The 15944-nt window shown below is 44.9% G+C and overlaps 1 protein-coding gene across 1 annotated transcript; it reads right to left on the reverse strand.

Annotated features, from left to right (window-relative positions):
• Positions 1-805: 805 nt before the first annotated feature.
• On the reverse strand, positions 806-15596 carry CHRNA6 (cholinergic receptor nicotinic alpha 6 subunit). Its single transcript, XM_033173788.1, has 6 exons — positions 15216-15596; positions 10997-11136; positions 9449-9493; positions 7432-7541; positions 6326-7313; positions 806-1349 (listed from the first exon to the last, which is right to left on the reverse strand). Exons 1-6 carry the CDS (start codon positions 15292-15294, stop codon positions 1227-1229), a joined length of 1485 nt encoding a protein of 494 aa, XP_033029679.1. The 5' UTR covers positions 15295-15596; the 3' UTR covers positions 806-1226.
• Between the last annotated feature and the right edge of the window lie 348 nt (positions 15597-15944).

Consider the following 15944-nt stretch of genomic DNA (forward strand, 5'->3'; position numbering starts at 1 on the left):
GCAGCCATTGGCTGATGATGAAGGATCCTTGAGCTTGTAGGGCTAGTGGTTTTGCCGATTGCTTTAGGAGTCTACTTCCTTCCAACACCCTCTCTTCGCATGTTTGCAAATTAGCAGGCTTCTGAAAGTCTTCAGGGCTCTCCTCCCATCTAAGGGAAAGCTCATAAACAGATGTGACTGGTTTTTGCTCCATGGTTATAATTCGCCTCTGAGGAATCATGCCATTAGTATGTCTTAGAATCCTGTTAGGCTAGTCAGAAGCATTTTGTAATGTTTACAATCACAGAAGAACTTGATTCCAAAACAGTCAAACAATTAATATTGTGTGGGTAGCTTCCTTAGGCTGACTAGCACACTTTATTTTATTTTGTTAGGTCTCCTCCATATTTCCTATTGTCCCACTGCTTTCCCCTGTGGGAGGGGGGAAACTGCTCTTTAGTGCTCAGTCAGAGCAAACAGCAATTTGGGTTTTCTCCAGATTGCCTTTTGTTCCAATCTATCACTAAAGAGCAGTTCTTCCTTTGGAAAGGAGGGAGTCAATTGGCACGAGCGGAAGTGCAGATGAGCTCTCACTTGGAGGATGGATAACACATCTCCAGTGGATTCTTTTTGTAAAATGCTTGCAAACGTGGAAGTAGGGTGGCTGGGAACATTTTCTCCTAATCATATAGCCATGCTTGTTCAAGCTGGTTCTTGTTTGGCTCACCTTGAACTAGTTTCTTCAAAGAAACAATGCACCAAGAGCCTGCAAATGAGCCACTTTTTAAAAATCTAATCTACTTCTTACTGTAGATGATATGCCTAATGACATATTTTCAAACAGGGTTCCCTAGAAGCTTACCAGGAACCATTCATTCATAGTGTAGAAGCAATGTGTGGTCAAAGTGGAGCAGGTGATGTGCTCCAGAACATACTCCTTGTTCACCAGTGGAGAATGATGAGCTGGCCAATAAGCCCACTCAGTGCTCAATGGGTATGAATGAGCTGCACAATCTAGAATCATTTACAACAAGCCAGGGTACCATAGCAGATGTGCAAAGGTTCCTCAATGAGCAAGCCAATGTGGACAAGGTTCCCTGAGGGTGGAAAATGTGAAAGCCAATAGAAATAAAGAAGAAAACATTGCTCTTTTGACCTGAGGTGAAAGCAGACATTCTACTGCAGGCGGGCGACTAGAATATAAAACTGAAAGGTACACGTGGAGCAAAACTTGAACAGTCAGGGAATTATGTGTCTGCTATCAGGGGCTGTAGGAATAATCCTGCAGTCCCAAATACACAGAGAATTATGAACACCCACAGGAACACTCTGTCAATTACCATGGCAACATATTTCCAGTCATCTTCCACCTGTAAACACACAAGAAGACATATCATATTTAATGTGCTAGGTTTAGACAGAATCCAACTTTTCCCAGGTAATAAAACATTAATGTACTGTATCAGTTTGAGGTTCTGCTGAAAGAACTGTTTTGCCCATTCAATTGTGACGTTTTCCAGCTTCTGTTTTGTGAAGATGCACATGAAACTGGAGCATTGTGAAGCGCTGACACGTTCTAGTATCACTGAATTCAAGAAGCTTAGCTGAAACCATGCTGACTTCAGGTCCAATGCTATGCCCATTTTGGAATAATTGTACAGTATTAGGAAACTTTCTTTAAGGCAAGCATCAGATACCCTCCATCTTTAGCTGTTTTAGACCAACAGAGAGAAAGTGTGTGTGATTTAGAGGTCCAAACAAAGCTGAACAGCAATGTCCTTTTCAGGAAGCCTTCCCCAACCTGGTGCCTTCCAGATGTTTGGGACTACAACTTTCCTCAGCCCCAGCCAACACAGCTGTGGCTAATGGGAACAAGTAACCCCAAAACATCTGGAGAGCACCACATTGGCAAAGGCTGTATTAGAGGATTGTGAACCATGTTTTGGAGCCCTGGACTTATACATAAATGACATTCTCTTTAAACCTGATTGCCACTAGTTTTACTGGAGAGCCACTTGGATGAAGAATGCTAAATGCACACAAAAACAGTCCCCCAGGACCTTCAAGACTAATTAATTTATTGTGGCATCAGCTTGACAACTGAGTGAGATATGGCTGACTAAAACCTCCTGCTTTAATGCTTCCTGCTAAGTCCACTCAGACCCACACTCATATTTGGTAATGACAACTGGGAATACAGATGAAATCACTCAAAGGTCCATGTTAGGTCCATTTGCTCATAAAACGCCTGCCTGTTATTTTGTTCCCAGGGCTACCAGTAATGTCAATTTCCCTCTTCCAGGAAGTACAGCTACTGTTCTGTTTTATTACAGTGCACTCTTCAAAGAGCTCAGTGGAAAGAGCAAGGTGGAAGATGGTCATCCTCTCTCTGCATTTGGAAGCTTTCCAGTAATTCCACTACAGGCAAAGACCCCAAACTGACTGGGACCCTACGCTGTAGCTTACTTAGCATAATGGTTAATCCAGGCTTGGCCCCAAAGCTCCATTTCAACCCTATGTGTGTCTTTTGGCTGTCTTTCAAGACAGCGCCTTTGTTCCCTTGCATCAGCACAGCTCTACAGAATTCAATAGGGCTACATTGATTGACCACCATCCTGGGATGAAGGCCTCCATTTCTGTAGAACTTCTAAGTGCATATTCAGTGTCTTCATGCCAAAGCAAACGATACCCTGCTTAGCATGAAATATTTATCCATTTAAATACGCAAACCTATTAGCATAATTGCTGAGTCCCATTTTTAAAAGCTGTTGCTCCCGTTTGTTTACTTACAAAGATGTCCCCACAAAACAGTGTTATTTAACTAGCAGCAAAATGCCCACCCAATGATAAGAAGGAGTTTTGCTGGTTGCTGCTTACCAGTGGGTGCCCATCTCCACACCTGATCCTTAACTTCCAGGATGGCCAGTGTATAGGGATTGGCAATGTCAGCGACTTGCTGAAACCCATTCCTGGCAGTGGGTTGACTGCTTAATCCCAGAGCTTCCTAGCCCTGCTACTCCACCTTCTTGCTACTTCTGCTTGTTCATCTGCCCACTCAAAGTGAGCAAGCAGTGAGAGGATAGAGGAGGAGGAGGAGAAGGAGCCGCTGCAAGCTTTTTCCTCCAGAAAGTGGTACAAACTGGGCCTAGAGGGAGAGGCGAGTGAAAGGGGCAGTGGAAAGAGTGTCGAGGAAGCGGAGAGCTCCCAAGAAGGGAATTTACTGAGGAAACTTTGCCCAAGGACCCCTAAAACCTGAAATGGGTACTACAGTCTTTCCCCCCTGTCATTAGTGTTGCGTTTGTAGATTGCTAGACATACAAATAGGTATGAGATGAAGCTGGAGATTGGTACAATGGTTGCTGATGTCAAAAAGCCACTGTTTTTTTCACCTCAAACCTGGCAAAGTGGCATTATCCCAGTAGGCAGGTAACTACATACTGGGGCAAAATGTTGCAAGCTTGCCAAATGCAGTCAATTGACAGTGCCTCTCCTGCTAGCGCTGGAAGAGCGGTGCAGGGGGAGTAGGTGGGCAGACGGAGAGTCATGCGACTATTTAATAAGACTATTTAATAATTTGTTGATAGTTATGCCCATATGGAACAGGGAAGAGGCAGAGGGACAGATCCAGAGTGTCTGGGCAACCTGGTCAGATGGGTGGGGTATAAATAATAAAATGATGATGATGATGATGGAATAGGGCATCCCTATTTTCATCAGAGAAATGTTGGAGGTTATGAGGTAGGTCTGGGAAAAGACTAATATTTGAACCCTTGGAGAACTGCTGCCAGTCAACACAGATAATATTGACCTAGATGGATCAATGGCCTGACTTGGTATTGTTCCCAGGATACTCACCCTCTCTCTCTCTCTCTCTCTCTCTCTCTCTCTCTCTCTCTCTCCACAACAAATCCCTTTTCAATACAGTACAACAGGGGTTGCCAACCTTTCTGGGCCCGTGGTCCGTTTACAAAACCAGAGAGAGACAATTGTGGGTACCACACACATGCTGCAATTAAGCACACAACACAGCCTCTTCTATTGACACCAACAGAATGCTTCTTCAAGCCTAATTTCAGTGGGGAGAGGGGGCCCTGTGTTAGGGAGATCACAAGAGCCCTGGGGATCAGATAGCCCAGAGGTGAAGGCTGAAGGAAAAGGGAACATGTCGTGTAAAACGTTCGCACTTGCATTAGATGCTTTTTTCCTTTCTAAAATGGAAAAGCTTTCCTGGTATGGATAATCATTGCAGTGCAGCCCACATAAAATCACAGGCTTGTTCCCTGAGGTGCATTCTTCATTTCTGTTGAAACCATAGGGAGCTTTCTTCCCTCAACAGCTCCCATAGTAATTGCATTATTTACATTACAACAGCTGTTCAAGGATCCTACTGAGATTAACATCCCCGCTGTGCTTCCACTTCTCAGAAAGAAGCCAAACACCGAAATGCTTCTAGCCTAAGTACACAAGACAGATGGGATCTGGGGACGGTGGGAGATGGAAGCACCTTCATATCATAGCAAGGGCTCTGAGATAAAATAAATGGCGGCTGCGGTTCTTAGACACTGGAAGACTACTGTTATGACATGAGCCTTAAAATCAGCGACAGCCAGGACTCTGAGGAAGAAGGGGAAGGGCTGTAGTTCAGTCACAGCACGTCTGACTGACATATAGAAGGTCCCAGGGTGAACCCCCAGCATAAACAGGTACGCTCTCCAAGTGCCCTTATTTTCCAGGGACAGTCCCAGATTTACAGAAGCTATCCTGGTATCTGATTTGATTCTGGAATGTCCCTCTTTCCCCTGGGACATCCCTATTTACATCAGAGAAATGTTGGAGGTTATGAGGTAGGTTTGGGAAAAGACTCATATTTGAACCCTTGCAGAGCTGCTGCCAGTCAACATAGATAATATTGACCTAGATGGACCAATGGCCTGACTTGGTATTGTTCCCAGGATACACTCCCTCCCTCCCTCCCCCCCCTCTCTGTGTGTGTATGTATGTACACAGCCTCCATCAGCTTTATTTAAGTGCCTCTGCTCACAGGCATTACCCTGTTTCTCCTAAAATAAGCCATAGCCATAAAATAAGCCATAGCAGGATTTCTATGCATTTGGAAATATAAGCCGTTCCCCAAAAATAAGCCATACCCCGAAAATAAGCCATAGTGACGTGGTACCTCCCATTAAAACAGCCTGGAGAGGCGTGGCTATGCAGCGTACCGATGCGACACGGTTAAAATAAGACATCCCCTGAAAATAAGCCATACTGTGTTTTGTTGAGCGAAAAAATATATAAGACGGTGTCTTATTTTAGGAGAAACACGGTAGCCACCTTCCCATGTTCCTAAGAATCACCTGGATCAGGAACACCACTGATGCAAACTGTGGAGGTGCTCTAAATTCAGGTCTAGGCCCCAGCGCCAAGCCAGAGTCTGTCAGTCAGGTGCCCCTTGGACCAGGGACCCCTGATCAAGAATCCCCAGAAACAGCACACCTTAAGCCTCACCCCCCTGAGGAACTACCCTTTCCGTTGACATCGGTGCCTGCTCATCAGTGTGACACTGGGCATGTACCCATTTAGCAATGCTTCCCCTCTCTTCTGGAGTTCTGCAGAGCTACACTGGAAGGAGCTGCATTTCATTTCAGGGAGTGTCACTGTTTGTTCCGTAAAAAGGCCTTCACCATTTCCCTCACAGTCATATTGACGCCCTGAGAACTAGGCACCAGGGCTAGCACCAATCAAGGTCTTGAGCCTTCTGCCATTGCTTGTGTTATGCACTAAATTTATTGATGATGATGATATATTTATACCCTGCCCATCTGGCTGGGTTTCCGCAGCCACTCTGGGCGGCTCTCAACAGGATATTAAAAACACAATAAAAAAATTAAACATTAATGACTTCCCTAAACAGGATTGCCTTCAGATGTTTTCTAAGTCAGATAGTTGCTTATTTCCTTGACATCTGGTGGGAAGGCGTTCCACAGGGCGGGTGCCACTACCAAGAAGGCCCTCTGCCTAGTTCCCTGTAACTTCCCTTCTCGCAGTGAGGGAACCACCAGAAGGCCCTCGGAGCTGGACATCAGTGTCTGAGCTGAACGATGGGGGTGGAGATGCTCCTTCAGGTATACTGAGGACTTTTGGGGACTTTTGACCAATACTAGGTGCCGTCCAGCTGTTGTTGGACTATAACCCCCATCAGACACAGCCACCCCAGCTAATGGTCAAGCATGATGGAAGCTATAGTCCAGCAACAGCTGGAGGGTACCGTGTTGGGGAAGGCCGACCTCTGTAATTCAGCTGCTGGTTCTCAGATACAAATTCATTCTCAAGACACCAGAACGCTTACCTCTTTGGTCTCATTCTGACTTCTCATGTTTTCTGCGATGAACTGGACACTGTTAATTACTTCTTTGACCTCAGGGGAGTATTCTGCTTGCTCAGCCCCCCATTTAGCCGACTGGTGGCTTGGTTTCCTTTTCTTACCCATGGACGGTTCACTGGGTTTGTCGCAGTGGCAGCATCTGTGCTCGTTGTAGACTTTCGCTTCCCCTGGGTCATCAGCCTTTTGCTTGCTGGATTTAGCGGCACCATTTTTCTTGGTTTTCTTAGGCTGGGCTTCGATATGTTTCTGGACGGGTCTCTTCATCATCAGGACTTTGGGCAGGAGACGGAGGAAAACAGTTTTGACCCACTTGGGCATTGTGTGAGTCATCGGAGTCCTGTAGTGGATGTTCAGTACAAAGACAGTGACGACGATAGAGAGAGTCACGAATATCATGGTGAACAGCAGGTATTCTCCAACCAGAGGGATTACCAGAGAGGTAGAGGGGATTGTCTCCGTGATTACCAACAGGAACACTGTCAAAGAAAGTAGGACAGAGATGCAAAGGGTCACTTTCTCTCCACAGTCAGATGGAAGGTAGAAAACCAGCACAGTCAGGAATGAAATGAATAGGCAGGGGATGATCAGATTAATGGTGTAGAACATGGGCAGCCTTCGGATATAAAACGAGTAGGTTATGTCGGTGTAGATCTCCTCACAGCAGTTGTACTTGATATCGTGTTTATAGCCAGAAGCATCAACGATTTCCCATTCGTTATTCTCCCAAAGGTCATTCATATCCACTTTGGAACCAACAATAAGAAGGTCAATTTTAGCTTTGTCATAAGTCCACGACCCAAATTTCAGGGAGCAGTTTTGGTGATCAAAGGGGAAGAAGGTAATATCCATGGGGCAGGAGCTTTTAAAGATGGCGGGTGGCGTCCATGTGATGGTACCATCATATTTGAGAAGAGCTTTGGTCCGCCCTTCAACCTGGAAATCTCCGACGGCACTGGAAATGCAAACACAAGGCAGCCTTAAGTTGTACCATGCAATATTAATACAGAAGGATTTGGATTTGTTTTGATTTTTAAAAAAGCTGTAAAATGATGAGGAACTAGAGTTCGTACTTGTTGTATAACACAATATCAGGTTTCCATATTTTATCTGCTGGCACACGGATAAACTCAATCCCTTCGTATTCCATTGGATTCCACCGTAGTTTGTAGTCGTTCCAAATCTAAAAGAGAGAAAAAAACTAGTTTTTGGATCCTAGAAAATTCACTCTGCACTTGCAGCTTGATTTTAAGGGATTTTGTTGATATTTCTTCCTTCACCCCAAGCCTCTTTGCTTAGTGAGATTAGATTTTGGGCATGATGGCTATGTTTGAGATTGGATTTTGGCCATGATGGCTATGTTTGAGATTGGCTTTTGGGCATGATGGCTATGTTCTACCTCTACTGTCTCTGAATGCCAGTTGCCGGGAATCACAAGTGGGCCAAGTGCTGCTACACTTAGGTCCTGCTTTCGGTGTCCCCACAGGTATCTGGTTGGCCACCATGAGAACAAGATGCTGGACTTGATGAGCCAGTGGCCTGATCCAGCAAGCTCTTCTTATGTTCTTCTGCTCAAACACCACTTGAACATGAATGTCACTGTGTTGCCTTAGACAACAGTGTTAGACAACCAGGCAGATGACCTTCTTGGCAGTGGCGCCCGCCCTGTAGAACACCCACCCATCAGATGTCAAGGAAATACCGGTAAATAACTATCTGACTTTTAGAAGACATCTGAAGGCACCCCTGTTTAGGGAAGTTTTAATATTTGGAGTTTTATCGTGTTTTTAATATTCTGTTGGGAGCCGCCCAAAGTGTCTGGGGAAACCCAGCCAGATGGGTGGGGTGTAAACAATAAATTATATGATTATTGTTATGAAGATATAATAGAATAATCCCATATATTTTCATTTAGTTTTATTATATTTTAATAATTTATATACCGCTTTATAGCGTATAGCACAGGGGTCAGCAAACTTTATCAGCAGGGGGCCGGTCCACTGTCCCTCAGACCTTGTGGGGGGCCGGACTATATTTTGAAAAATAAAAATAAAAATGAACGAATTCCTATGCCCCACAAATAACCCAGAGATGCATTTTAAATAAAAGGACACATTCTACTCATGTAAAAACACCAGGCAGGTTCCACAAATAACCCAGAGATGCATTTTAAATAAAAGGACACATTCTACTCATGTAAAAACACACTGATTCCCGCACTGTCGATTGGGCCGCATCCGGCCCCTGGGCCTTAGTTTGGGGACCCCTGGTATAGCGCATAGCATCTAAGCAGTATACAACAAGGATCTACCATACATAATAAAACCAGTTAATAATAATAATAATAATAATAATAATAACAACAACAACAACAACAACAACAACAACAACAACAACAACAATAATAATAATGGGACACAGGTGGCACTGTGGGTTAAACCACAGAGCCTAGGGCTTGCTGATTAGAAGGTCGGCGGTTCAAATCCCCGCGATGGGGTGAGCTCCCGTTGCTTGGTCCCAGCTCTTGCCCACCTAGCAGTTCGAAAGCACGCCAAAAGTGCAAGTAGATAAATAGGTACTGCTCCTGTAGGAAGGTAAACGGCGTTTCCGTGCGCTGCTCTGGTTCGCCAGAAGCGGCTTAGTCATGCTGGCCACATGACCCAGAAGCTGTATGCCAGCTCCCTTGGCCAGTAACGCGAGATGATCGCCGCAACCCCAGAGTCGGACATGACTGGACCTAATGGTCAGGGGTCCCTTTACCTTTTTAATAATAATAATAATTTATTAGATTAATAAACCTCCCTTCATCATAAGAACTCAGACTGGCTCACAGACTGTATTTCACATTTTTGTAACTCATCCTGGGTCCCTTGGGTGTAGGACAGGTAATAAACCAAAATAATATTGATAATAATAAACACCACGGTAATCCATGAGTGGTTATACTATGGATGTTGTGGCAGCAAGATCCCCCCTCACAATCGATTCCTGCTTCCTTATCCCAGGAACTGTTTTGGAAGCCACCCCAACCATAACTTTGAATCCCAACACTAATGTGAAATACACCCTAGCGCACAAATATCCACTTACATGTCGCAGCCATAGATTGGTTTCCATAATCTGATTGACTTCATCCTAGAGACAGAAGAGGGCAAATGAATTACTCCTACGGTTGTGTCATGGGGCTGCTTCACACAGTCCCTTAGGGTGCAGGCGGGGGGATGGAAGGCAACCTCAGAGGCTCCCACATGCCCTCCTGACTGCAGGCAGAACAACAGCACAGGAGATATCAGGCACATTTGTGGAGCATAAGGTCTCTTATCAACAGCAATTAGCCATGCTGGCAAAATGGAACTGCCACATTCAGAGGCAATGTATCTCTAAACGCTGGTTATCCACAAAGTTGGACTGTTGCCTACAGGTCACGCTTGGGAACTGGCAATGGTATCTGGCTAGTTACTGTTGGATGCAGGATGCAGGACTAGGCAGACTTTTGGACTGATTCCAGCAAATCAGTTGTTATGCTCTTAACATGTATGATAACCTCCTGCATTTATATATCTGTCAGGATCCAGAGTCAGATGTAGGTCAGCGATAAAAAAACATGGTATTAGTGAAGTTAACTCTTTATTCAAAGGGGGGGGGAAGGGAAATAGCGCAGGCCCAGTGATCCCAACAACTCTTCCCAGTAGGTCTTGCCCCCAATGAGGCAATTGCGAGGACTGAAGGTCCCTGCCTTCCCACAGCTGCCTAAGTCATCTCCTCTTCAGGGTTCCCCCCCACAAGCAGTCATAGACTGCATATGTATGCAACCAATCTCTCCTTTGCTCTTTTACGGTTGCCATATTTCAAAAGTGAAAATCTGGACACAAAAGTTGTTGAGCCTTTTTGGCAAAATTGCAAAAAATTAAATTAAATTAAATTAAATTAAAGACGTTTTTGAGCTATTTTTAAGGAAAACTGGCAAAAATGACACTGCCAAAATGGGTTGCCATACGTCCGGATTTTCCTGGACATTTTGCCCAATTTCCGCCCAGACACTGCTTCCGACTGTGGTATTCCAGGTATGTCTGGTAAATTCTACAGGTAGATGTATGGCAACCCTAGCTCTTCTTGTTTCTCTTGTTTGTTCTGGGAGACCAGGGGGTGGGAGGAGAACTGACCACAGCAGGAGGGGGAGATTCCCAGGATTCTTCAGCAGCCGGCCTCACTTCTGTCTCCTGGCCCTCCTTCTCTCCAGGATGATTTTAATGATTTCTATGCAATTCAACACACATTTTACTTACCAAGGAAAACTAAGTTACCCAGAGTGGCTGGGGAAACCTAGCCAGATGGGCGGGGTTATAAAGTTATATTAATTTAAGCAAAATATATTTGGAATTCCCAAATCATGTTACAACTTTTTAGCACCCCTCGTTTTTGAAAGTTGAAAGTTGAAAAAGTCAACTGATCCATTGCATACATGGAACACTTCATGAATCACAAAGATGGGAATGGAGAAATTTTTCAGGCACACTGAACGCTACACATCCAGGGTTTTCACCTATGTGCCGGAAGCCCCTGGGTAAGAGTGAGACTTCTATGACCAGGAGTCTGGGTTGCACAACTATTTGGCTGGCACTGCGCACTTAGCCTTACCACATTTGCAAGCTGTGTAATTGCCACTTCAAAATACACTGTAACTGGATCTGACACGTTTTCCACAGGTCTGATGTACTGGTTGTAACGGGAGAAGAGTTTTTGAAACAGCCTTTCTTCAGATTTGCATGCCAAGCCATCTAGGTAAGAAAAGGAAATAGGAGAAGGAAGAAGTCACTGAACACAGGGCAAGAATGTGGAATAATAATAATAATAATAATAATCATAATAATAATAATAATAATATAAGCCCCAGACATTTGAATATTCATTCATACCTTTTAAAGGTTTTAATCACATCACAATACTAACTGCTGCATGCTGAATTAATGCCTGATAAACCACCGAATTATTCTGCAGCAGAGAGGTTTGGTCCTGGCAAGCACCTGTCTCTCACACACAAACACAACTGGATGCATGGCAACAAGGCTGGCCAAGAATCCATACGTGTGACAGTATCACAATCAATAACACTGGCAACACAATGGGTGTGGTTGGCTGAACTGTGGCCTGGAGTCAGGGCCGGATTTAGGTTTGAGGAAGCCCTAAGCTACTGAAGGTAATGGGGCCCTTTATATGTCCAGCTGTCCTTTGTCAACAACAAATTGTCACTGTTTTTGTGTTGAATATATGCTATATAGTAATTCATGGACGTAATGGGTATCTAAATCCATTTGCACATAACAAAATATGTATTTTATCAAAGTAACTGATATAGAAATGAGCAAACCAGTGATATTTTAGGGAGCAGGCTAGCAGGCGGGGCCCATTACTTACAGGTACATCATAGGAGCCTACACAACACAAAACACTGTTGCTGTATGTAGGTTTTATTTTATTCGTTTTTTATCTTATATTTTGGGAATGTACATCCAGTTTTTCCCCCTTTAAATATTTTTGGGGTCCCCAAGAGAGTGGGGCCCTAAGCTATAGCTTGTTTAGCTTATATGTAAATCTGGCACTGCCTGGGGTTCATGCATGCCTATGGATTGCTCAGAAGCAGTATCATCCAATGATGTTGCATGTTGGGTGGTTTCGTTTGTTTAGAGAGATGGTAGGCAACCTGTGCTGGATAGGTTTGCACTCCCTCTCATGGATCAATGTCGGTCTGGGAGCGCACACCGATCCAGCCTTTGCACTGGAGGCCCAAGTAGCTTCAATGGCATGGAGCACCTTCTACCTGCTGAAGCAGCTGCACCATTTGTAGTCCTTCCTGGACAGAGGTAGCCTGGCCACAATATAAAAATGTTATCTGTACCCTGCCCATCAAACTAGGTCTTCCCAACCACTCTAGGTGGCTTCCAACAAATATGAAAGCATAATAAAACACCAAACTTCCCAAAGCAGGGCTGAATTCAGAAGTATTCTTAAAGTTGTGTAGTTCTTTATCCCCTTGACATCTGATGGGAGGACATTCCACATGGAGGGTGCCACTGCTGAGAAGGCCCTCTGTCTGGTTCCCTGTACCTTCACTTATCCCTGACCTGGCAACCTACAGGATCCTGTGATGTGTTGTACACAGGGCTGCCTTTGAGAACCGCTCAGAAATTGCAGTTAGTACACAACACAGCCACTAGGCCAGGCATAGGCAAACTCGGCCCTCCAGATGTTTTTGGACTACAATTCCCACCATCCCTAGCTAACAGGACCAGTGGTCAGGGATGATGGGAGTTGTAGTCCCGAAACACCTGGAGGGCCGAGTTTGCCTATGCCTGCACTAGGCTGACAACTGGAACAAGGTATTAGGACCAGGTCTTGTCAGGTCTCAGGCAGGTCCACTGGCTCCTACTCAGAGTGCTGGGGCTTATCCTTAAAGCCCTACATGCCTCAAGGCCTGCGTAACTGAAGGAACACCTCCTTCACTTGCAAATGAGAGAGCCAGCTGCTCTACTGGCACTGGCTCCTGTGCTTTTATCAGGAATATTAATTATTGTTATACATGGGGGTGGTTGACTATTTGTGATGTGAAGGGAGAAAGACAAGCTGCAGAGGAATTCCTGGGCTAGCCTGTGCAAAATGACTTGGCCAAGCTAGGGCCATTAAGGAACAATACAGGGCCATTGAGAGCCAATGGCAATGCAAGAGAACTGCCCTTCCCCTTTGCCATGAAGTGTGAGCAGAGACTGGGGGTTTGGAAGGTTGCGAAGGTAACTGGGTGTGAGGCGACAGGAAAAGAGAGTCTTGAGCAAGAGTTGTTGGGAAGAAGAAGAAGGAAGAAGGACTGGGATCCATCTTGGGCAGGCTGGCTGAAGGCTGGCTGGGAGAGATTCCTTGGACTCTATGGCTGCAGGGCTGTGCGGTACAAGTCCCTCTTGAAATGACCATGCTGTTAAGATCTGGACTTCCTCCATGCAGACTGAAGGTGTAAATTGGCAAATAAGCCATATTTATTAAAGCTACGGCACTCTCTGCCATGTCTCAGTTTTCCAGAGGACCACAGACCCTGAGTGAATGCCTGGAACCCCATGGTCTCTTACCACCACTTGGCAGAGAGGGAGGAGGAGGCACCCAACTTTTGTAACATTATTTATTTGGGAAACACCCACCCCACCTTTCAATTTAGGGGAAAAATCCAAAAGGTAGCTGTTAGCAAGTGAGAGTGCAATAACTTTTTTCAGATGTTATATGAATGCATGGAGAGGGAGAGTAAGGATGCTTGTATCTGGCCTCTGTGTAAGTCCTTAGAAGGTCTGAAAGTGCCTCTGCACCTATAACTGTGTGCATTGAAGTTAGGTGCCCATAGAATGCTGCCTCACTGCCCCTCAGCATGTTGATACCATATCAGAAAAGGGTTAATGCCTATCTCCATGCTGAGAAAGGCTTCACCTGCTGGTTTCTGTACATTATGGTACTTTGGAAGACACAGGAGCAGGCCAGACAATTGGCAAGTATAGTCTGGAGAACAAGCTGCTGTTAAAGGCAAATAACATTTTTTTTGGAGAGGGTGGTGGGAAAGTTGACAACTCAACTCAACTTCTTGAGTCTCAGCCTCTGTAGCAAAAACAAAACAAAACAAATAAATAAACAAACAAACAAAGTTTGGGAATAGCTGGCTAACAACGATGAGCTGTAAGTGGGTTTGCTGACATTTCAGTGTTGCTTTTAAAAAAACACAGTCTTGCTCCTAAGTTTTCAACAGCAGCCCGACTTGATCAAATTAAGCAGGCAAAGCCTTTTCCATTATCCATTTCATTGCAAGGTTCGCCAGGTTAATTTTTGTGCACATTGCTGTTTTTGTTAAAGGCGGAGAAGCAAGATCAGGCCACCCTAACTGTGAGAACGGCATTGATCTTCATCTTAAATTCAGCCTCCCAAAGGGGGCCTTGCATGTTTTGGCAAGCATGACTCGACAACAGTTTTTTTTTGGGGGGGGGGGGGCTGTAGCACTTTGGTATGAGAATCCGTCTGGTTCTTTTCCTTGGTCCTTGTCCTCCCCTTTCTCTCGGCAGGTGGCCCCGATCCACAAAGTGCCATTTGCAGCCAGATGCTACGCAGCCTTGCTCAAAGGTAAGTTCTGCTGAGTTTAATAGGGTTTACTCTCAAGGAGGTGTGCACAGGCTTGCACCTCTCTAGCAGCAGCTTAGTGGTAGAACATCTGATTTGTGTGTAGAAGGTCAGGGTTCAACCCCAAGCATCTTCCGGCAGTATCCCCTGAGCGAAACCCTGGAGAGCTGCTGCCAGCCAGTGTGCAGGCAATACCGAACTAAATGAACAAATGATGAGCTTCCTATGTTCAGTCTGTGTGGAAGAAACAGAGGCCAAGAATCCCTTGCAAAACAAAACCACTTCGTCTTTTGAAATAGCCACTTGTGTTTGGTGTTTTGCGGCAGGATTTCTGCCTAACCCTCGCAGGGTTGTTGTGAAGATAAAAGAGTGAGTACCCCACCTTGAACTCCTTGGAGAAAAGATGGGGGTAGAAATGTAACAATAAATAACAAATAAATAATCTCATTTCCAGATAGATACATCTCCTCCGCTTCAATTAAACTAGTTTATAGAATATAGAAACCTCATTCTTTGCATTCATAAATACAGCTGCCTCTTTAACCAAGAATGTGGGTCACCTACCTGGCATTCCAAATAAAAAAAAGCATGCATACAGCAATCTTTTCTTTTGAGCTGGATTCAAAAGGATTAAACACCAGCATTATAAATGTCTAACTAGAAATATAGGACAGGATGGGGGTGAGGAGAGAGACACAAGATAAAAGCAACTTACCTTGAAGGAGGATGAATAACACGTTTGCCCACAGATAGAAAGTGAAATAAAGAAACCCCAAGCATTTCTGAGAAAGCATTGTCCAACGAGCAGAGATGCTCTCTCCTCCAAGAGAGGAAAGAAATGGGCTTTGGAGAAAGAAAGAAAGAAAAAGATAATGGGTAGGTGAATAAGTCCCTCAGATCTTCAGTGCTGCAATAAGTAGTTCAGTTTAGCACCCCAAGCTGCAGCCATACTCAGACGATGGTTTTAAATAAATGTGCCATCCTTTGAGAGAGGGAGGGAATCTTCCATAGAAGGAAGAGTTTTACTGCCTGCTCGTTAAGAGGAGACAACATTGACGGACATCAGGTGACTCCTCACATTTCACAAAAGTGTGTGTGTGTGTGTGTGTGTGTGTGTGTCTGTGCCATGTGTGAATGAGAGAGAGAGAGAGAGAGAGAGAGAGAGAGAGAGACTGCACAGCAGAGACTGGCTGCATAGTGCAGAAGGCAGTTCCCAAGTACCGCTCGGAGACTTGTGCAGTGCTGCAGTGTTGATCTGACTCAGGAATCTACCTTTTAAAACTCCCCGGTGTTTCATTTTGGCTGCGGAGATATTGTGGGCAGTGTGTGGCTCAAACCAGGTCGCCAACTTTAGCGCTGGCTCAGTTTCTGTGCTGATGCAGATGTGGCAGGCAGAAATGGAAGGAAGGGTAGCTTTTTCCCAACAGGCAGGTTGAGGGGATGG

The sequence above is a fragment of the Lacerta agilis genome, chromosome 16 (assembly GCF_009819535.1).
Source record: "Lacerta agilis isolate rLacAgi1 chromosome 16, rLacAgi1.pri, whole genome shotgun sequence".
NCBI classification, from domain to species: Eukaryota; Metazoa; Chordata; class Lepidosauria; order Squamata; family Lacertidae; genus Lacerta; species Lacerta agilis.